This window comes from Gymnodraco acuticeps, unplaced genomic scaffold, assembly GCF_902827175.1.
Source record: "Gymnodraco acuticeps unplaced genomic scaffold, fGymAcu1.1, whole genome shotgun sequence".
NCBI lineage: Eukaryota > Metazoa > Chordata > Actinopteri > Perciformes > Bathydraconidae > Gymnodraco > Gymnodraco acuticeps.
The window spans coordinates 180,065-204,161 of NW_022992327.1; the positions used below are offsets into that span (position 1 = coordinate 180,065).

At 40.6% G+C, this 24,097-nt stretch overlaps 2 protein-coding genes across 2 annotated transcripts in view; both read right to left on the bottom strand.

Moving 5' to 3' along the window:
- Nucleotides 1-6,738: 6,738 nt before the first annotated feature.
- LOC117541373 (transmembrane emp24 domain-containing protein 6-like) lies at nt 6,739-17,244 on the bottom strand. The gene is made up of 5 exons (XM_034208508.1): nt 17,014-17,244; nt 16,449-16,457; nt 14,493-14,574; nt 13,360-13,533; nt 6,739-6,965 (listed from the first exon to the last, which is right to left on the bottom strand). The coding sequence occupies exons 1-5, from the start codon at nt 17,242-17,244 to the stop codon at nt 6,739-6,741; spliced, it is 723 nt and encodes a 240-aa protein (XP_034064399.1).
- Nucleotides 17,245-17,737: 493 nt separating this feature from the next.
- The window catches only part of LOC117541370 (gastrula zinc finger protein XlCGF57.1-like), a 53,469-nt gene continuing 47,109 nt past the window's right edge, over nt 17,738-24,097 (bottom strand). Inside the window, exon 3 of the mRNA XM_034208503.1 lies at nt 17,738-19,694. Within this exon, the coding sequence (XP_034064394.1) occupies nt 18,058-19,694 (1,637 nt within the window). The 3' untranslated portion in view covers nt 17,738-18,057. The remainder of the gene's footprint in view (nt 19,695-24,097) is intronic.

Genomic DNA, 24,097 nt, shown 5'->3' on the forward strand with positions numbered 1-24,097 from the left:
ACTTTCCCCAAACTTAACCAGCGGACATGAGAGTGATAAAGCAAGTCCTGGTGATCAGCATCCGTTTCCTCAAGGAACTTAATAAATTGACGATGCTGAAGTCCCCTCGCTCGTATACAGTTAACGAGTTTTACGACTGGCTTCACAACATGATCAAGTTGCAATACAGGTTTACACAGGGCTTCCTGATGGATTATGCAGTGCAGGAAAATGACATCCAGCTCAGGGTTTTCCTCTTTCACCTTATCCTGGATTCTTTTCAGCAGCCCGACCTTTTTTCCTGTTAAGTTTGGCGATCCATCTGTGGTGACATTGGCAAGTTTACACCAAGGTAGCTTCAGCCTCTCGATGACACCAGACACACTGCCATACAAGTCCTCTCCTCGTGTTGTCCCCTTTAGAGATTCCATGGTCAAAAACTCCTCCGTTATCTCAAAATTGTCATTAATCCCTCTGATAAAAAATTAAGAGCTGAGCGGTGTCTTTTACGTCGGTACTTTCGTCCAGTGCTAACGAATATAACTTAAATGACTCAGCTGTTTTGTTTAACTCGCTGGCCAAATCTTCGTCAATTAGTTCTACACGGCGAGTCACTGTCCTGCGTGATAAAGTAATTTTTTCAAATTTGTTTTTGCTCTCTGGACACAAGAGACCTGCTGTCTCTACCATGCATTCTTTCAAAAACTCCCCTTCGGAGAAAGGTTTGCTGGCCTTTGCTAATTTGAATGCTAGCAAATAACTTGCCTTGGTGCTTGACTCTTGAATAGAAGTTTGTTGGAGAAAAATATTTTGCTGAGTCTTTAAATTGGCTGCCAACCTCTGAGCAGTAGCCGCCCGTTCTTGCGTTGACTGTTTGCTAGCATAGTTAGCATGCTTGGTGGAAAAGTGGCGGCTGATGTTGTATTCTTTGAATACCGCAACGGTTTCTTGGCAAATAAGACATACAGCCTTTGATCGCACTTCAGTGAAAAAATATTTCGCTGTCCACTCCTCTTTAAACACTCGGCACTCATTGTCGACTTTTCTTTTCTTTGGTCCACTCATTGTTAAATGCAGGTTCAAATGTGAATTAGGTTCAAAGGTGAATTATTGCGTTATCGTTTGCGTCCTGACATAACGTGCCTTCGAAGTTCTTAAGACCCACACTGCATTTTACGTGGTTGATTTTCTCCGCAACACCGCTCATAACATCAATAGAGGACTGCGTTGGGTTGTTTTTAATCCTACGAAGCCAGATTAAATTAAATAACTACTTCTCTAGCCGTATACCTTTCTCCAGAGTGCCGTGGTGCATTGTTTATTAATATGTTTCAGTGGCATTACCGCCCGCTGGAGCGCGGCTCGTCCACCGGAGATTATTCTCCCGTTAACTCCCAGCAGCGGCCGCTGGAAAGTGTTCACTGTCTGACTGTCACACAAGCAGCTGATAAATATTCCCCATCCCCATCAGTGAATGTGTGTCAGTCTGAATTGACGCTGTTTGGCATCACAACGCTGTTATGAAAGTTTCTCTGGCATTCTACAGGTGATGTTAGCATAGCAACCAAAGCTAATCAGACTATATTGACTACTTGTTATCATATTGTGGCATAAGCCGGCAAATTTTACCGGCGTAGTTTTCGTTATGATTTTCCTTGTGATGGCCACATGTAGCCCATTGATTCCATCCGATAGCTGCAATAATACAAAACAACAGGAAAACATCTGCCTCTTCACAATGGTCAATAATGGCGAACGGATGGTTATTAAAATAAGGTAAAATAAACAGAATCACACTAAGCTGGTTAGTGTTGCCTGACTTAATATAAGTGTTTTTTATAAGTGTGTGGTCGCGTTTTAGTCGCTTTGCTCAGCGCTACTACTTGTTACAACTTGTATTCGCTGTACTCGCCATGATTGCTCAGGTTCATCTCGACCCCCTCCATTGTAAGGGTGACATATGCGGTTCTTAGATCTTGCCGGGTTGCCGAGTGGTCAATTGTGTCTAGAGTGCGTCATCTAGTGGAATAAACTGAAATTACGGGAATTGCAGGAAAAAGGCAAAATTAATGCGGTCATTACTATAATTTGGACAATTTTGTACCAATATTCCGCGGGCCGGATTAAAAGGTCCAACGGGCCGTATGTGGCCCGCGGGCCTTAGTTTGCCCATGCCTGCCTTGGACTCACTATAGAGAAAGAGTTGTGTTTCAGAAGAAACGATAGTGAGAAGCTAGGCTTACTAGCCTACAGTGATGCCGACTGGGCAGCTGATGTCACCGACAGGCGCAGTACCACAGGATACTGTGTAATCCTCAGTAACAACAGCTCTTTAGTCTCATGGAAGAGTAAGAAGCAGCCTACAGTGGCACTTTCCACCTGTGAGGCAGAATACATGGCTCTGGCCTCAACTATACAAGAGTGTATCTAGACCAGTTACTGGAGGGTATCGATGAGTACAAATATACACAAACAGTAGTGTATGAGGACAACCAGGGAACAATTGCCCTAGCCAAAAACCCTATAAGCAGACAGAGGTGTAAGCACGTGGACATAAAGTACTACTTCATAAGATCAACTGTAAAGGATGGGAAAGTAACTCTGGTGTACTGCCCTACTGAAGAGATGGTGGCAGAAATAATGGCAAAACCTGTAACTAAGCTGAAACTGAAGAAGTTTGCAGGAATCATTTTTGGAGTTTAAAATGTGTGAGGAAGTACACATTTTCTTTTTGGTATTTTGTTTACATTTTTGGAGTACAGCAACCTGAGAACAAGTGGGGGTGTAAGCCCCAAGGTCCCCGCCGGCGGGTACCCTTGTTTTTTTTTCTCATGACACTGTCTCAGGGGATCTTAATATTTAAGAATAATCTCAGCTAACTGACGATACAAACAATTTTTACCAAAACAAAACGCAAGTCTAATAAGAAGCATCTAAATGACCCCTGATCGAAAATTGCTAACCTATTACTGCACCGATAATCACTCCTAGTTCCCTTATTACTTATCGTAGGTGCACATCCAACACATCGTTTATGATCGCAAGGAGACACAGAATCTAACGGTGCCCACCTCAACACTGAAAGATCCAAACTCGCGACATTATCAACAAAAACGTACATCAAAACAAGTGGCGCTAGGTAGCCCACAACGCTAACATGGCTTACCTTCGTCTTTGTCTGGTCTAAACTGGTCTTCAATGGCATTACAACGATAACAACGATGATGTAGTTAATCCATAGGTTAATATCCAATGTGGCTGTGTCCCCTTTGAAATGTTCTGATAATCTATAAGCAATACAACTGCAATACCGTTTTAAAATATTAGAGCAGGCCATTCCTACGCTCTGTAGCTTCATTGAATGCGCAAAAACGTCATCTTTTTTTTAACATGAGTGTGTGCGGGACGATTTCCCTTCGATTCTATTGGCACTCACGGTCAGAAAGAGATGTCACATGTCAAAATCGAAGAAGGGGGGCCAGAGATATGGAAAATCCACCCAAATGACCCCAGAAGAGGTTTTGTTTGCTAAATCTGTCTAAAAAGGTCAAATATCACTTGTTTTGCATCAATCTTGATACAGGGTACTTATAAGTTGTACTTTGGATTCCTAAAGCTTTTAGTATACCATCCCATCATTCAAGGGTGGTTTTCACTATAAGTAATTTTTTTTACTGTGTTCAATCTGAATTTACTTTAAAATAAAAACATCTATATTGATTCTGACACTTCTACATCCAACTCACAGGTGTAACCTTTCTTTGAGAAAAAAGATTATTAATTTAACCCTTTTAGAAGGGAAGATATGGTCATTTGTTCTGGGAATGTCATTTTAGAGCCTGAGACCTGAAAAACAGGCTCGGGGCTTAACAATGTTTATAGCATTTTATTATAACCGGAACAACAGTTTATTTGTTATTGTGAAGACTTGTTGTTGAAATGTGATGTATGACTAAACGTATTACTAATTACTACATTATTTAATGCATCAAAGATCACTGTGGAGCAGCTGCTGCTAACGCTCAGATATCAGCGGACAAAAGAATGATTAACCATTTACAAACGCCTGATAACATATCAGAGAAAGCACAATCCTGCACGCTGTTTGTTCCAGGTTTCATGAAAGTCATTCAGTGATTAGTTCATATCGTTGCAAGTCGAATTCTACATCTCAATGCCATACGCTTGACAACATATTTCAATCAGGAGAGATTTGTTTTTGATGTAACAATATATATGTATTGCCAAGAATACACAGATGTTTGGAAACGACTTTGTCCTATCCAGACATTATTCAAACTTCCCTAATTGTTAGGCGACGTATACTTATGAGGTGGAAGCAGGAGGCGTCTCCCACTCATGTCCAGTGGGTGACAGAGCTTATGCAGTTTCTACACATGGAGAAAATAAAGTGTACTTTGGGTGGCTCCACTCGTACATTTTATAGGACATGGCCACCATTTTTAACGTAAATGGAAAGTTTGAAACTGTGTACTCTTCCCTAACTGACCAACCTTTGTATGTGTTGTTGTTGTTGTTGTTGTTGTTGTTGTTGCTTTGTGCTGTGATTTGGTTGTCTATCATTTTAAATGTGTTTGTACTATTAATGTTTTAAAAGTCCCATGTCATGGCCATTTCTACTGATCATAATTCCATTGTTGAGGTATACTAGAATATATTTACGTTGTTCAATGTTCCAAACTCACATTGGTTTCTCAAACAGCATCTCTGTAAAGTACGTGTATTCACTCTCTGTCCTAAACGGCTTGTTGGATCTCCTGCCCCCCCCCCCTTCCTGTGAGCCCAGTGTGCTTTGATTGGTCGGGACGTTGAGAGGCTCGTTGCTGCTCGCAGCTGCTGCGAGGAGCAGACAGGCTTCGGCGATACAGCGAGAACAAGCGAAACTCATCCTGAGCACACACAAATACTCACAGCCGAAGTAAAAACAATAAGTGTGGCTTGATATTGAGTAAGAAAAAGGTTTATAACGCTGTGAGAATGGGTCTGTGGAGAGCATTTCTCCGCGATCCCAACGTAGTAGCCCGAAAAACGTTTACCCATTTAAACAGTCGTGGTAGATACCTTGTTAGTTTTAAACATCATAAATACACAAACAACAATGAATACTTACATGTTGTGTACCCGAATCTCCCGCTGGTCCAAACCAAGTAGGAACAGCATCGTTCTTCAGTGCCCTACGCTTTACATATCCGGCATGAATCGCTGAAAGGTTTGGGAAGCTTTGTTTTGTGAAAGGCTGGCAGAGGGTGTGGCCTCTGGGTATTCACACGTCACAGTACCCAGGAAGTAAACAATGGAAAATGAGAAATCTCCAACGAGGCGTTTTGGGGCAGCATAGACTGTGTTAGAGTTTTAATCCCTACAGGGTGTACTTTGAGGGTTTGTGACTCTGCAGACCGTTTACATGCAGAGAAACCTTCATAACACACAAGGGGACGGGTAATAACCGGAAAAGCATGACATGGGACCTTTAAAAGGGGAATACAAAAATTGACAACCTGCACACCTGTTTTTTTTGGTCTTTGACACTGTATGTGTTAAATACATACAGTTTAATAAAGTTAAAAAAAAAAGAATACACAGATGAATATAATTCAGATTAGACCCCGTTGTTTGGGAGTATCCAACCCAGTCTCACAAAAAAAACGTGTAATAGTTTTAATGTCGTGTAATGTCGTTGGTCGACAGGGCAAAAAGTAGTATATTCACAAATAACCCTCTTCGTGACATGGATACAATATTTTGTAAAAAAAGCATGGAGCTCAAATAATCTTCATAATATCTATCAAACTATGGATCCTACACATCCACTGGACGTAGATTCTAAAAGTACAATATAAACTTCTCTCTAGAAATGTAATCAAAAAGCATTTTAACGGCCAAACTATACTACAATTTAGGATTAAAAAGAAATCGGGTGTGGGCCATGTTTTTTTTTCTCACTGGGAAAGTTTGCGATCACGTGACACGGGCACTGGTCATTAGAAATTAATAGGAACAAATATTGTATCCATGTCACGTCTTGAGAGGGTTATTTGTGAATAAACTACGTTTTGCCCTGTGGACCAACGGAGACTGGGTAGAGTATCATTTAGGGAAACTGAGGGGGTCTAGACTCTGGTGGTGGTGATGAAGGTAAGAAGGGATTGATGGAGGTCTGAAGAGGAGAGGTTTCAGCTTGACCCTGGATTTGGAGGACGGCTGCGTTGTGTCACCTGCAGGGTGGGAGAGCAGATGTAAAGGTTGGATGCTGCACTGGGATTGGATTGTGGGAATAGAGACGAAGGGGAGTGAACGCCCCCAATCGCTGATTGGAGGGTGAGCGTAGTGAGATGGAAATATATGAATGACTGGATATAAAGACGGTCTTCCTGGTTGAACTTGAGCCTCATATAAGAAACCACAAGGGAGAGAAAACCCCAACAACTGAGCTTTAGCCTCTGCAGACCATTTACATGCACACAAACCTAGAAGAGGGAACCCCAAAAGCACAATAGGGCCTCTTTAAGCAAAGGGAAGGCAACAAAATGTGTACCAAAAAAAATCACAAACGGCTCTGTATGTTTTTTTTTTTTCAAGTTTATTCGTGCTTTGTAAAGAAGTACAAGTACATATAGTACATACAACAGTAAATATATTAAGACCTGGGTTCTCTTTTTTTATGGATGCAGTTATCTGATAGTTATCTTAAAAACAAAAGAACCTTTTAGATGACAGATCTGTTGTTTTGTGCCTCTGTCAGCAGCGCGGCTTCTCCTCTTCGGTGCCGCTCTTGCTGATGAAGAGTCTCTTGAGGAAGAGGAGCTGCAGGTAGCCCGAGGTGACGATGAGGAGGCTGAGGAAAAGCGACCACCAGGTGACGTACTGCGAGTTGGACAGCAGCAGAAAGAAGTCTGCGCTCTTCCTCATGCGACCGAAGTTGTAGTAGCGGAACATGTGGTTCTCCACTTTGTGAGTCGAACCCTGCAACAAATAGTACAGGTATTACTGCTGCTGTCATTAGAACTACAAAAATGTTGGGCTATAAAGGAACTACAGCACAGTCATATGACTTCACGTCACCACCGCTAAGCTAAAGGTGGCTAATGTTGGGCTATAAAGGAACTACAGCACGGTCACATGACTTCACGTCACCACCGCTAAGCTAAAGGTGGCTAATATTGGGCTATAAAGGAACTACAGCACGGTCACATGACTTCAGGTCACCACCACTAAGCTAAAGGTGGCTAATGTTGGGCTATAAAGGAACTACAGCACGGTCACATGACTTCACGTCACCACCGCTAAGCTAAAGGTGGCTAATATTGGGCTATAAAGGAACTACAGCACGGTCACATGACTTCACGTCACCAGCACTAAGCTAAAGGTGGCTAATGTTGGGCTATAAAGGAACTACAGCACGGTCACATGACTTCACGTCACCACCGCTAAGCTAAAGGTGGCTAATGATGTGCTATAAAGGAACTACAGCACGGTCACATGACTTCACCTCACCACCGCTAAGCTAATGGCGGCTAATGTTGGGCTATAAAGGAACTACAGCACGGTCACATGACTTCACCTCACCACCGCTAAGCTAATGGCGGCTAATGTTGTGCTATAAAGGAACTACAGCACGGTCACAGGACTTCACGTCACCACCGCTAAGCTAAAGGCGGCTAATGATGTGCTATAAAGGAACAACAGCACGGTCACATAACTTCAGGTCACCACCGTGAAATAAAACATTATTTGTCAGTAAAAACAGAGTAAAAGTGTTGTGCCTGTTTGTATCGTTAGCGTATTTCTTTTTCTACTATTTCTTCTTCTACTACTTCTTCTTCTACTACTTCTTCTTCTACTTCTAATTCAATGTACCTTCCCGCAAAATATTTGACAAAAGAAACTCGGCTAGTAGTGTCAACTAAATCCATAGTATTACAACCATAGACTGTATATATAAATGGACGTAGGGTCCGTGACGTCACCCATAGGATTCTGCAGAGTTGCAGAGAAGCCCTTAGTAGGCGGAGTCGTTCACTAACGGCTCGACAGTGACGTCAGAGTTCAACTCCCGCCTGCTCCAAATAAGGGCAAAGAGGCGGAGCCGAGGCAGGACCTGCTGCCACCGAGCTGGAAGTTCCAGAGCTAGCTGAAGCTACCAAGCTAAGCTAACATGCTCCCCATCTGCACACTGCCGTCGCATTTTACGTTTCTAAGGTAAGCGGACATGAAACTATTCAGCAAAACTATAAATAATAATCTAAGTTATTGAGTTTTTAGCATAATACTTCAGAATCTTAAAACCCCTTAATGTTTGAATGCAATTGTGCTAAATTCTACACTGGAATCAAGCAAATATTAATATGTTTGCATGACATTAGTTATTTGTATTTTGATATCACTTAACTATACGTTTAATACATTTAAGTCAAGCTAAGGTACATGTGATGGTAGCTAGTTAGTGCTCTTACCTGTGAGGCCTCCTCCAAACAGCATAATAACCAGACTGTATCATTAAAACTAAGTACCAGTTCTAGATCCTTGACTTTAGACAAACAATTCAAAAGACACCATGTATTTAAAGACCAATCTTTATTTGAATGTGCCTCTTAACCTGATATATTAGTTATACAGTAATAGTATTGACAATCTAAAAAAACTGAGCAACTCAACAGTCAACTTTATGTTTCTTATTGTCCAAAGCATTTATTATTTTCATTTTCCCCCTCTCATATTCAGTGTGGACGGATTGAGACAGCGTGGTGTCCAGAGAGCTGCAGAGACTTCATGGAGAAACCTCCGTGTGATGGACGTCCAGTCTGTTGGTTTGGAGAGGACTGAGGGTCTTTCCTCAGCGAGGAGGACCAGGCCTGATGGAGGAGCCCATGCTGGGTAAAGCTGATACCACCTGCACAGGCCTAGTCTGTCACTTTATTTGACTAAATGTGTTTACTTATACATTTAATAGGTTTACACCTTCTGTCCATATGTGCTTTTTATTTAAAACATTTGATTAACTTTTGGTTCACATTTCAATAAATTGTATTTGTATTTGCACTCCTTTTGTCCATTATTCTTACTGAAAATGTTAGATTACACATTCACATCGGACTGAAGATTGGCCCCATTTATTTGTGATGTTGCAAACTCTGCGGTACAAGGCACAAGTGATGTGAAGCTCATAAAGCTAGGCAAATAGAAATAATCAGCTGATGGAGTGTAGATGTGGAAATAGCTGCATTTGATCAGCTGACTGTGTTTTCACAATAAAAGTAGTTTCTTAGTGAATGTCCTGTACTGGTCTTAAAATCTCATAACATCAGCTTTTAATGTTCCTCTTGGATGTTCTTCTGGACCCTCAGAGAAGGAGAACATGTCGTGTCTTTCAGGCATGTCCTTTCCTAACAAAAATGACAGGAAACATAAAACATATTATTGCAGAACAAGTGTGTTATTTATGAAAGAGGTGTGTTTGTGTGTTTAGGGGCTGTAGATATAATTATTTTGTAATTGTAATGTTTTTTTTTTATTTCAACAGTGAGCTACAAAGACAATCAGATTATGAATGAACAGTATGAAGTTCATCAACATTGAAATATATGTTATTATCAAAATAATATTTAACTGTTATCAAAACGTAGTGCAACTGTAGAAGCTTGCTCTGTTGTCTCACTGAAAGAATAACTTTTACCACGTTTTTTACAGACAATATTGAGAGATAAATAGTAGCAGTTCTCACTATGTGTTAAATATATTTGCCTTCAATACATTAAATTAGAAAGCTGACAAAATCATATTGCTTGTTAACATCTTAATGTAACTTTTTGCATGGAAAAAACCCTCAACTTCACTGATGTGTAGGTGATCTAGTATTTAGTATTGTTTAATGGAATGTATATCAGTGTATTCAAGTCAATACTTCATTCATTTAAACCAATATCTTTCTTGATTCTTTGTACAGTATGAAAAAAAGAGTCTTTGTACCTGTGCTGAAGTTCACTGCTGTGAGGAGTCCAGTTCTGTCTCTCACTCTCTGGTCCAGCCTGTCTGCATCACCTGGACACCTTAAACAAACAGATATATATGTAAAGTACCATGTGTACAAACAATATAACTGATTCTCTTCTGTTGAACATGTTGGATTGTGTATTGTCCGAGTCAGGGTCCTTTTTATTTTACTGTAACTTTGGAAGTTGTGTTACCAAGGCTTACTGTTTATTTGATACCCATTTGGTAATGCAATTAATAAAAACAACAAGGTTTGGGTTCATTCTTCAGATGACTGTGACGTTAACGTGTAAGCTCAATAATGCTCCAGCTCAACCAACCATATTGTAATATCTAAGTAATCATCTTGAAATATGACATTAATAATTGTAATATACACATCTTATTGTGAGGTTGATTTCACATACACTACTTTGACGTTAGCTTGTCTACATACTTGAGCATAGCCAATTTAAATTAACCTTAGCGATGCATACAGTTCCTACCTACATAGGCTAATAAAATATCTCTCTACGTTACAAGGATGACCTTATTTGATCAACCTCAAACAGAAGCCGTTTGTTCAACAGTATTATCCCACTTAACGTCTATTTCGTTTTAACCTTTATATATACAGTCTATTATTTGAACTTGGAGGCTACGATTAGCATCGTTAGCACCGATGTAGCTACCACTCGCTACACGCTAACCCAAGCCTTAACATTCATTACGTAGCTGATTAAAATCATTAACACATAAATAAAGCACTCGAATTTCACTTGCCGCATTCATGCACCGTCTGTTTCAACCGCAGAGCGAGTCACAATAGTCCGATATATAAGCATGAAGAACAAACAACCACGGCCAGCTTCAAGTTGTGTTTACTGGATGAGCTGAGCAGGCAGAGTCCCTGTAGCTTCACGGAGCAGCTAGCAGAGAGACAAGAAGCTAGCAGCAGCAGTCACTTGACAGAGCCGTCACTCAAAGTGACCACGTCCTAATTTATGCAAAAACGTTAAGACCTAATATAAATAAAAGGGTCGTGTTAGAAAACAATTCACTCACAGATCCATAATCATGAAGGTGGAATCTAACTATATCGATAATAAAAATGTATGGAGCCAGGGGTAGAAACATGTTTTTTTCTGCTGTAAAATTGGCCATTTTAACATGGGGGTCTATGGAAATTGCTCCTTTCTGCAGCCATCGCCTATCGGCCAATATATGAACTGCAGCAGCGACGTACTCCAATGTAACGGAAAAACAACTAAAGAGAAACTAAATAGTAATAATAATAACATGTCTCCACTGATCTGTTTTGTAAATGTGATTTGTTTGATTCCAATCGCTTTTTATAGTCAAAATCAGCAAATTTGCCTAGCTCCGCTACAACTACGGGTAGCGATGAGAAGTGAGGCAGGGACGAGCTCTGCCTCTCGTAAGCCCACAGTAACTGGCTGGAGCGCGGGCACTAATGTACCGCGGGCACTTATTTTGTGAGCGCGCTCAAGCCAGTTACTGTGGGGTGAGGTGAGGCACAGATGAGCTCTGCCTCACCTCAGAATGCGTCACCCCACAGAAACTGGCTGGAAAGCGGGCCCTAAGCGCATGCCTGCACCATCTCACTGTAGGTCACCAATGTAATGTTTGTAGATCGCTTTATTACATTTATTCTCGCCATCCATAGTCTCTAAATAACTTATTTCACGTATATATATGATATTTAGGCTCGCTGGTCTCATCATACAACGGCAATGACAAAAGCACCAGGGGAGGCAGCCATAACCTCTGCCGCACTGAAGGGGGCGCAAGTGAGCCCACAGGTTCCTGTTGCTACTGTTATTCTACGCAGGGACTGTAGCGGTAGACGCAAACAACAAACTAGACTTTTGAAACTAGAGGAACATAAGGAGCCGAGGACTTTTACAAAAAAGTAATAGAGATTGTTGTCCAGAAGGATAGCATGGACTTAATCTTCAAGTCAAGGTAAGACCACAATTGTAATGCAAATGGAATCTTACTAAGAAAGAACAATCCAATATTTAAATTGTGGGTAGGCCTATCCTTTTGTTGAACGGTCTGTTTAAAATGAATTGAAGCATCAGACTAAAAAAGCTTTTGAAAATAACCGAATATTTTGATTAAGGTCAAAATATAATATTTGTAAATCTGACTCTGAAAGAGTCAGTGCCTCACCAGCCATGAACCTCACCGCACGTCACTGAACTGCAGTGTGTGGCACTTCCGTATTGGCGTCCCGGCTATTCCCCAGAGTTTGCCCCTTGATTACAACAAAAGTGCTTTAAACGAGGTAAGTTACGAATTTATGTTCTCAATCGCTAAGTGTGGGATTGAATATTAAATTAGTTTAGATTAGATGTATTGTCCCCACGGGGAATTCATTTCCACAGCACTGTTGTGGTAATCTGTATTATATCAACCGTATTGGTACATGGTATGAGCGACATCTAGTGACGGATTTTGGAACATTGATTTGATTTGTCCCCAGGGGGAAATTCATTTCCACAGCACTGTGAAAACAATATGACATCAACAAAAAACAAGACAGACAACTCCAGATAGCACCACACATGATGGTTACTTGTTATTTTTTAGGGCTGCCTGTATGGTTCAGGTTTTTGCCAAAGCGAGCCCTTTTACTAGAATAATAATATGTTATTATATAAACCGTATTGGTACAATGAGCGACATCTAGTGACGGATTTTGGAACATTGATTGGATTTTTCTCATGGCAGTTCGATTCTAGAGACAAACCAGGGGACTTTATTTGTATTTTTAATCTGTGTCTTTCCAGTTGGTGTAGTATTTGATCCAATATTACATTTGGTTTATATATTAGTCACTTTCTTATGAAATGCCAGGTTTTAGGCCTCGGTTTGAACATTCAATCCTGAAAATAAAAAATCAACCAGATGAATGTTTCTTTAATCCTGACCTGACTAGAGGTAAGTAAATCTGTATAGGAAGACGAGTTAAGGGATAGAGGAGAAAATGTTATGGTATAATTACAGAGCCTGTCCTTTTATAAATTGAGGAAATCAATGTTAGTCTGTTAACCAAAAGTGCAGCCATCTGATAATGTTCTATCTGTTATTAAGGATCAGAGGAAAAGAACAGAATGAGAGGGGTCAATCCGGAATAAAAATAAAGAAACAAAGAGATTGTAGAGCAGTGAGAAGGAAAAAAGCTTGGTGTGTCAATTCATTACATTGCCAGTATTTTTAGTTGTTGTGAAAAAAAAATCGCCCCCTCTGATTTTTAAACAGCCCCCTCAGTCATTTCATCCTGGAGCCGGGCCTGGTGTGTGTGTGCGTGTGTGTGTGTGTGTGTGTGTGTGTGTGTGTGTGTGTCCGTGTGTGTGTGTAGCTCTATGACGCTCAGTGTGTTGTTGAGGTCTTTGCTGGCCTCCTCTTTCTTCTTCTTCTCTTCCTCTTTGGTCTTGTCGGGGTCTTTGTATCCGTCGTAGTAAACGCCGAAGCTGAGGAACACCTGCATGGTGCCGAAGCGGTTGTGGAAGTTGCTGAAACACATCTGATAGAAACCTGTAGAGACAGAACGTTATATAAAATATATTATGTATAAAATATTGAAATGATTCTTCAGTCAAAGTGATAGCCTTAATGCTTATTTTAAAATACTTGCTGCTGCCTTTTATTCAATTAAATAATTATGAATTCCTTACAGCACTGCAACTTTTATTTTTGTATTTTATACCCATCATATTCTAATTAAACCTTTTTACATTTCTATTCTATGGCTCTTCAACATCTGTTTATTATTTTATTATAACTGGAACAACTTTTTTTATGTTATTGTGAAGCCTTGTTGTTGAAATGTGTAAATAAACAAACCTGTCTTTACATATACACTGCTGTTTAACAAAAACAATCAATAAGGTTATTTCTTAATCCATAAAAAAACATAACATGGATTTGTTCTGCAGATTAACTAAAGCTCTCAGACACATGTAGTGGAGTAAAAAGAAACAAATCTGCCTCAAAAAAGTATTGAAATGGAAGAATAGGAAGCAGAAAATGGACATACTCAAATAAACCTTGAAGTTATACTTAAGTATAATATAGGATTTAGTTTATTTACTTTATTGATACCAAATTGGGACAGTGTTTCTCTGTCACAGCAGCATGTTAAAAAGGGCATTGCACATCATTTGAAACTAAAAAAAGTAGAAAATAAACAAACATAAAATATAACACAGAAAGGTTGAGAGTGAAAGATATAAATCTGTAGGCTCTGTCTAATAAATGCCAAAATACAGTAACACATTTTTAAAAGCTGGATATTATGCAAGTGTGCAAGGAATAGCATATTCAATTAATATCATGTAAAATATGTATTTTAATATGCTTTTGCTTGTCGTATCAACCTCTGAAAATGATGCTGAAACATCTCATTTCACTATTAATTAATTAATTAAAATAACAATTAAAATAACACAGTGTGTGTGTGTGTTATGAAATGCATCAACATTATTGTGTGTCACCTGTTTCCTCGGTCTCAAAGTTGATCTGACCCTTTGCACCATCAACAGTGGCCATGATGAGGCTGCTGGGAGCGTCCACATGCTGCTTCTCAGGTCGATTAAATGAAATCCTTGCTTCCCTCACTTGCGTCGTTTCCCTGCGTTTAGTCCCTCCCACCAGGGAAGCAAGGAGAGACGCAAGGAAACCACGAGAAGCAGGGAAACTCATCTCTTTCGACTCCACTTCGAGCGATAGAACTATTAACGAAGCACTTTTATACTAATAAAGGACTGGCTTACCTAAAGCCAGTTGAGTAGCACTTGAAATGTTTGGCTCTATGAAACCTGATGTACTTATATGATTCTGTTTTCTTCAAGGTTGTGTCTTCCTGGTCGAATGTACTTATTGTAAGTCGCTTTGGATAAAAGCGTCAGCTAAATGCAATGTAATGTAATGTAATAAAATGAGTTTTAAGAGCAATGGGACGTCCTTTCCTCCGGAGTGTCACGTGAAGCGACGTCCGTTTGTGATGACGCTGCACAGCTGTTCGTCTGGCAACAGCTCTGTCCCCGTTATTTCCACAAACACCCCCGCCTCTGTTAGTACACATTTACTGACATAAACATTAGTATCATCTGTTGTAGATCCAAATACATGAAATAAAATAAGAAGACATTCTCAAAAAAGATAAACGCCATTCTTAAAATGTATAAACGAACAATAGTTAGATTAATATTGATTAGAGTGCACAATAGAAATAAAATAATTGAGAGAAGAAAAAGAGATATGTTATCTATCAAAACCCAGTTAGATTAACATTCATTGGATTGCACACTTTGTGTGTTTGTGTGGATATGTAGCACATTAACATTTTAATAGCACTTAATGACTGAATGGAAATGACAATAAATGAAAATGTAAAACGAAAAAAGCGATCATGAAAATGTTTCCAAAAAATGAATAAAATGATTTTTGACCACTTTGTTGTTCAGATATATCACATATTTGTAATTAAATTATACATTAATTGAAACAAAACACGGTATAAACTGAGGAGTGAGTCCCGTGAGGTTCATGTGTTTTCTTCACTCTGCTCTGATGTCAAGAAGCATCAGATCAGTGCATGCACTGCTTCGTCCAATCAGTGAGCGATACACAGTAAGGGGGCGGGGTGAGTGTCTGAGGATTTCATCGGAGGATGGTCTGGTGGTTCCTCGGTTATCGCTCCTCCATGATCGCTCCTCGCTCCTCGATCAGAAATAAGAGCCATGGGACGGTACTCAAGATGGCGCAGGCAAATCAACTTCTGGTGAGACCGAGGAGCGAGGAGCGAGGAAATGAAAATAGTCGACCTGAGAAGCAGCCACAGTGACGTAATTTTGATTGTATTTCCCCCCTGACATCTAAAGCTACCATGTGTTCAAGATTTCACAAATATATAAGTACGGAGCCCCCTAGGGGACATGGAGAAGAAAAAAAATGTATTTGAAAAAAATAATAATAATAATGTTTTGCGAGATCTCGCAAAACCTTTGCGAGATCTCGCAATACTTTTGCGAGATCTCGCAATACTTTTCATTTAGCTCAATGTACTTCCTGGTCAGTTCGGCTACTACGGCAACACAGAAACCACAACAATGGAGCGGTTCATCGATTTTACTTTGAGCTTGGCCTTAAATATAAAGATATAACATCAGTGCTTGGCAATAGGCACGGGTTTCACACAGAGACTGTATATATAAAAGGGTTTCACATAAGTGAAGACACCTCAAGAGAACACTCAGAGCGAGGGGACATGCACGTCCCTCTGAGCTGAGTTATTGACAGATTCGAATTTCGCGGATCAATAACTCATGAACATAACGTTGTAAAAATACAAACAATCATAGCAAGGAAGACAACGAGCTACAGAGTCGTTTCTATCAGAACAGTTCGATACGCGCCGTCATCCGAGCTAAACATCAAGAATTGGTCACAATCTGCAGCTGGAGGAGGGAGAGGAGTGCTAAGGGACCGTCTACAAACTGCAACGGGTTTTGCGAGATCTCGCAAAGGTATTGCGAGATCTCGCAAAGGTTTTGAGATATCTCGCAAACATTTTTTTTCTTCTCCATGTCCCCTAGGGGGCTCCGTAAGACATGCCATGAAACATAATTAAAAAACATACATTTTGTAAATGTATTCAGGTTAAAATGTCCACTTTGACCATAAATATCTCACATAAAATGTGTGTGCTCCCAAACTCATTGACCATTGGATTTACTTACCCTATAACCTCTCCATTTAAAGTTTCCCTATGTTTTAAGAGTCATATTTGTGTATTTCACCTCTAAAACAAGAATAAAAAGCCAGTCTGAAGATGTAACGTATTGTGTTTTGCTTTTTGTGAAAGTTAGTAACTGACAGCTGTTGTGAAACACCAGCTAACTTTGAGTATGGGTTAAAATAAAACGTCCTAACTGCCAAAAGCTTTTCGAGAAATACTCACGATTTAAAAACCTCACTTTCAGAGGCGTTAAAAGTCAAACTAAACGTTGAAACATTCCTCTCGTGTCGGGGCCTCACCATGAAGCTCAGGTAGAACCTCTCTCCTCGGTGAGCAAAGTGCCAGAAACACTCGAGGCCGGCGGCAGGAACCACCACGGAGAAGTCGTACTGGTCGGTTCCCCAGAACAGCTCCTGGTCCGTCATGTTTCCGTGGAAGTTTGTCTCCGGCCCACCGAGAACCGGACCGCAAAGCACGAGGAACAAAAAGGGGATAATCCTCAACATGTCTGACAACACGAGGAGCTCCTTTCCAAATGAGGAGGTTTGCTAGAGTCTGAGTGAGGGAGGGGAGAGGAATGATTAACCAGCACCAACAAGTCAGTGGGAAAACTGGGCTGCCTCACAGGTGGGATGAAGAGGGTGTCACCTCTCTCCCCTCCCCCTCTCCCTCTCTCCCAACAAAATCCCTGGACTATCCCTTGTAAGCAAATGAGTTGAGTAGCACTGCTCCATTTATAAAGATATATATATTTCCAAGAAGAGATTCATTTAAAAAGAGAGACTGCTCCACCAACGCTATTAATTTCTACATCCATCAAATTCAAAATCTAGGGTTTTAGTGCATGTAAATGGTTGCAAAGAATAAATAATATTCCCATTAACATAACGGTGTGTAATTACATTTGCATTATTCTTTGTACTGCTCTGTTGATTGAACCGACTAGTAAAGTAAAAGCAAAGTAAAAACAAGAAAACCATCAAGGTTGAATTTCTGCGATTCTTTATTTACACTCAACTCACACAGCATGTATAACCCAACACCTTAGAGCGGTCCAGGGAAGACGCATTTTTGTAACAGAGAAGCGGAAATACAGGGAGAGAAGCAGAGAGGAGAGTGAACAGGCGTGTGAGCGGCAGACAGGGAGAGACAAATAATTACACATGGCGCTCTCTAAGAAAACACGTTAAAAAAAACCCATTGGCTCTGAGACGAAGTGGTAAAATGCTAACTCACTTCAGGGTTTTAGGACTCTACACTACACCACTCTATTAAACATATCTGCATTAAGACAAAACGTGAAAAAAATCTCTGCAACTTCACTCTATTTTGCTTCTCTCACCAGCACACTTGTGTTTATTTAATTTGGACACCCGAGTGAAACCTGTCTTGCAAACTGAGCAGCTGTATGGTTTCTCCTCGGCGTGGACATATGCGTGTTGTCTCAGATTGGACCTGTGGGTGAAGCCTTTACCACAAACCGTACAACTGAATGGTTTCTGGCCGGAGTGGACAATTGAGTGTTGTGTCAGATTTGTCATTTGTGCAAAGTGTTTTCCACAAAGTGAACAACTGAATGGTTTCTCCCCCGTGTGGACAATGAAGTGTTTTTTCAGACTTGATTTGTGGGGGAAGGATTTACTACAAAGCGTACAACTGAACGGTTTCACCCCCGAGTGGACAATCAAGTGTTTTCTCAGATTTGATCTTTGGTTGAAGGATTTACTACAAAGCGTACAACTGAACGGTTTCTCCCCGGAGTGGACAGTTGAGTGTTGTGTCAGATTGCCACGTGTTGCGAATGTTTTACTACAAAGTGAACAGCTGAATTCTTTCTCCCCTGTGTGGAGGTGGACGTGTTGATTCAGAATTGACTTGTATGTGAAACTTTTATCACAAACTGTGCAACTGAATGGTTTCTCTCCATCGTGAGCAGTTGAGTGTATTTTCAGATTCGACCCGTCGGCGAATCTTTTTCCACAAACCTTACACTTGAATGGTTTCTCCCCAGTGTGGAGGATCAGGTGTGTTCTCAGATTGCCTACTGTTGCAAATGTTTTACTACAAACTGAGCAGCTGACTCGTCTCTCCCCTGTGTGGACAGTATAGTGTCTATTCAGAAGAGACTTGTATGCGAAACCTTTACCACAAACAGGACAACTGAATGGTTTCTCCCCAGTGTGGAGGATCAGGTGTGTTCTCAGATTGTCTCCTGTTGCAAATGTTTTACTACAAACTGAGCAGCTGACTCGTCTCTCCCCTGTGTGGACAGTATAGTGTCTATTCAGAATAGACTTGTATGCGAAACCTTTACCACAAACAGGACAACTGAATGGTTTCTCCCCTGAGTGGATTCTCATGTGCGACACCAACTCACCTCTCCTTTTAAATGTTTGTTGACAAACTGAGCAGCTTTGAGGTTTTGCTTCACTGTGAACTTCGAGGTGTTTGGTCAAACCTGACCTTTTCGCAGATGTGAAATCACAGAAGGTGCAACTATAAAGTGTCTCTCCAGTGTGTTTCTGCAGATTCCCCTCATGCACAAAGCTTCTAGCACACCCATCATCCCCCTCAATGCCACTTCCGGGTACTTCATTGTCTTGCCGTTTCTCCCTATTTCTACTGTCGTCAGTCTCGTACTCAGAGTGTGAACTTGTGTATTGAGTAGCTGGTTGTAAAGGATCATCTGGATCTGATCCTTCACACTCCTCTTCATCAGTTTCTGTTTTCTCTACCTGTTGGTTATTCTCAGTCTTGATTTCATGAAGCGGTGAGGAGGACTGAGCCTTCTCTTCATCCTCTTCTTCACTCTTCACAGAAGTGAAAGGGAGGTAAGTATCAGCCACTTCCTGGTCTATCTGCAGACTGGACCAGAGTTCATCCTCTTCCTCTTTAATGTGGGGGGGCTCTGGGTCCTCCTCTACAACACTGAGGCTACACTCCTCCTGCTGGGTATCTGTGGAGATCAATGACATGAATGCAGACATGTTAGAAGACTCTAATTTCATGTTAACACTCAATCATTTATTATCAATTGAATGAGAAATCTCCCCACTGTGTGTACTAGGGGTGGGGGATCGATACAGAATAGTATCGCGATACTTTGCGTGGCGATATTGTATCAATACACGGATGCCAAGTATCGATATTTTTTTATATAAACTGTAGCATATCCCTCCGAAAGATGGTCGTATATAAAACAGGAAGTTACGTTTAATACATGTATACAATTGCAATGAAAGTAACAAAGACAATGCCATCTCCTTTTTAGGTTCAAAGAACACAAATTGGGTTATTTCAATAAACTATTCATATTGCAAATACATGTTTTAACCAGGAAAGGAAGAAGGACATGGATATGGATATGAGCCATGTGATTTGCAATATCGCAATATATCGTATCGCAATACTTAGCATACCGTAGAATCGCAATACTATGGTATCGTGGCTTACGTATCGCGATAGTATCGTATCGTAGGGAGCCTGGCGATTCCCAGCCCTAGTGTCTACTCTTATATAACCAATAGATATAAATGTGGTTGTGAACATGGTTCAAAACATGGTCGGAGAGAGCGTCTGCAAAACAAATATATGAATGCAAACATCGGGTTTGTTCTCTGATCTGATAAAGAGGAATACGCCTCATAAGAACTCTTCTGCATCAGGACCTGTGTTGAAAATGTCTGCATAAACAAATGTGTCTGTGTTTACAAAAACAGGAAACCATGGAAGACCATGGAGGTCCAGAACCTTTCTCCCTTCAGTTTAACTCCAACGCATCTTGAGATACATCGTTTTTAATATGATAAAGAACGTAATCCGTCAGACAACCATAGACGGCCAATTTTGTCCCCACGACTTTCTAAAAGCACAACTTGTAAATGTTCTGAGAAACAGCGTGCACAAAGACATGTAATAAATAAGAACACTGGTTTAGTGTCAAGATGTTAATACACTTTAAAAATGTACACAAAAAAAATACATTGATCCCGCTTTGCAGCTTTAAAAAAAAAGAAGCCTCCTTACTCTACTGACTCTCAAATGACTCAGAAACATGCAGGAATGTTGTTTGGCCTGTTTCCCTTAAGTAAACGTAGTCTTTTTGCTTTGTGTTATTAAATGTTAAAAGAGATTTATATAATGGTTCCTTCCAAACCGTCTGTAGCCTGACTGTGAATCCTCTCGACACAGCAGGTGCTACCAGATAATAGTAAGGACCAAAAAAAGGGTGGCGCGCAATATAGTTTAATTTAAAAGAAGTGTCCCAACCACTTTTGAAACAAAGTGACGCCCATGCAGACAAGTAATATATACTTATTATTAATATGTACACAAGTATGAATAACCAAATACCTTACAACTATAAAAACAAATCCCAACACCGATTGGATAGAGATCAGTATATGGTACAATAATATAAACATAACCAATAACTATTAAACACAACTTTATTCTAACAAAACATAAACTTTGAACTGTTATTTTACTGTCATATTATTTCCAAATTATGATACATGTTTCATTCATAATTCTCCTTTCACAGTGTTTTATTATCCTATTTCGTATACAAAGGCCTGTCGCGATAAGCAATTAATTTACTTATCGTACGATAAATAAAAATGAACTCGATAACTTTTCTGACCTCGATAAATTGCCGTTTACATGCATGTTTGTTTACATAAGGATGTGACCGGCATTTTAGCCCGGCGCGCCGCGAGGCTCACACACAGCCAGGTCAGGACACTCAGCAGTGTTGCAGCCAAATGAATAATATAGAGACAAGCAGGAGACAACGTGTGACTTACTCGAGGGGAATTTGAAGTTAAATGGAAGTGGTTGCAAAACCTAATACCACATCTCCAGTGTGGGAATATTTTGGATTTAGGCCAAATGAACGAGGCGAACCTACGGACTTGAATGAGCCGGGCGGTGTGTCGCATTTGTTTTAAAAAGGAAGCAACAAAAGCTAGCAATACGACCAACCTTAAACTGAAACACACAACCACCTCATTCCGTTTCCCCAGCTGGGAGCAAACACGGCAGCTGGAGATGGAGAGGCCCCACCTTCCCGACAGTTTGTAATCAAAGATGCATTTGCCCGACAATTAGGGGTGTTGAAATTAATCGTTTCTACGATGCGGACGTGGACGATTCTGCATCGATGCAGTGACAGAACATAATCGATTATAGCGTAGTAACGTTGCTTCCTGATTTTCCGGCCACGGCTTTACAATAACGTTACTTATGTCACTTGAATATCTAATCGGTCGGTGCCACAGAGATCAGGGAACAGACGTGACAACGGCACAGGGACACCAAACACGGAGCGGTCTGCTTTATCCACCAACACAAGAACACCAGTCCAGAACCAACAGCAGAAGGACCCGCTCTGAATCACTCCGTGTCGCTGCGGCTCAGAGACACAGGGTTTATGTTTTAAAGAAATACAGGCGTTCCAATCATGTCAGGTTTTTGGTGGATTTAGTTAAGTCTTGGATTGCAGAGTATGAATGTCTTCTTGCTATTTACAGACGATACGTGTGTAAAGTTTGTGAAGGCAGGAGGAAAGCTTCCGCGATCACCGTCTCCTCTCTGTTGCTCCAAACCCCGCCCCCTCCATGAAAATAATGAGTGACAGGCTGATAGTAACCTGATAGAAACTTTATTATTCACTTAATCACTGATTGAGATATGATGAAGATAACTTAGTCTCATACAATCATGGGATTCATGTAACAGTAAGACAGAGAATGTAAAGGCACCCGCATGCAGTATTTTAGTTGTTATATGCTGTTGTAAATACTCCTGTTGTCTGCTGTGTTCAGACTCAAGTCCTGTGTGTGATGCCACAGGACATTCAGTGTCCTTTTTTTAACAGAAGGCCGTTGCTAGAAGCTGCAGCTAGACTGCAGAAGCATAGTTTTTTGTTTTTGAGGATGGAACAATTTCACACACAGATACTGTATAGGGATGCTAGAGCTATACAATTCATTTATTTTGGTTTATAAATTAATGTCAAGACATTTATGTTATTGATTTCTGAAGCACTTTATAAATAATAAAAAGGGAGTTCATACAGATGTAGCGCTCCATTTCAGACGCCTACCCGTGCGGGTCCGTGATCGGCACGGGGTGGGCCCTGCTGAAAAGGAAAACCCCCCCGCAGGACTTGAAACGCCCCCTTGATAAATACATTTAATTATAATGAAACCAGCTGCAATGGATCATGGATCCACCAGGGGGAGCCGTGATTAAAAAGCTGCCACACTGGAACTCATGTGAAATAAACAGCTGATCTACAGGTATCTGATATCGCGGATATTTGTTAAGATCCATATGTCACGGATAGGATCATATTCTGTGCTAAATAAGAGACATGTAATCATTTACTAAACATCCCCATGTTTTTATTTAACAAAATAATGTTTAATTCACGTTGGCGTAAGTACAAAAGCATCACTATGTTTTTAGATCAGGAAATGCATCCAGGCTCAAACAAACGATTTTCAATCATCATCCTCACGATCATTTAATGTACATATGTTCGCGAGTTGAAATGAATGCACTACATTTAATCCACGTGAGTTTACAACAACAAAAATAATCGCTTTGTTTTTATATCACATCCGACCGGTGTTCCGGATTAACTGGTTCCCCGATCAACTGGTTGACAGATGTGGAGGCGTGGCCTTCGACTGAAATACACATTTCGATCGCTTCTTCTGTCGTTTACATAAATCTTTTGGTATATTAGGCTTCGATAGGAACACTTTGATGCACATTCAGTACCAGTGTGTGAGGTTGTGGTTACGATGGCGATATCCGGACGCGAACAGCGAGGACTACACAAATAAAAACGAGTTGACATGGGGATGTCTGTTCAAAACATTGCGAGCTCCAATAAATCATTTAAACCAGCTATTGTTGCCAGACTAATTACTGAATATCGTTCTTAATGTGATACCAAGTCCATCTGAGACCTGTGTACACCTTCAGACAGCCTCCAAGTGAAGCACACGTTGTTTACTCACAGTTTGAAAGCAGCGTGGAGAAGTCTTCGGCTGTGTTAAGTTGTGATCCGCTCAAATACATCATTAAAACCAGCTATTGTTGCCCGACTTATCACTGAATATCGTTCCTAATGTGATACCAAGTCCATCTGAAACATGTGTACACCTTCAGACAGCCTCCCAGTGAAGCGTACGTTGTTTACTCAGAGTTTGAAAGCAGCGTGGAGAAGTTTTCAGCTGTGATAAACTGTGATCCTCTCAGGTAAACTGTGATTCGCTCAGGGTCAACTGGGATCCACCCATGGGAAAATGGGATCCGCCCAGGTTAAACTGTGTTACGACTTCTGTC

Coding starts and splice junctions, on each gene's coding strand:
- LOC117541373 (XM_034208508.1), bottom strand. CDS start 17,244: ATGTTGAGGATTATCCCCTTTTTGTTCCTCGTGCTTTGCGGTCCGGTT. Junction 13,534..14,492: donor CTTTGAGACCGAGGAAACAG/GTGACACACAAT, acceptor CTGTCTCTACAG/GTTTCTATCAGATGTGTTTC. Junction 6,966..13,359: donor CAACACACTGAGCGTCATAG/AGCTACACACAC, acceptor ACTATTTGTTGC/AGGGTTCGACTCACAAAGTG.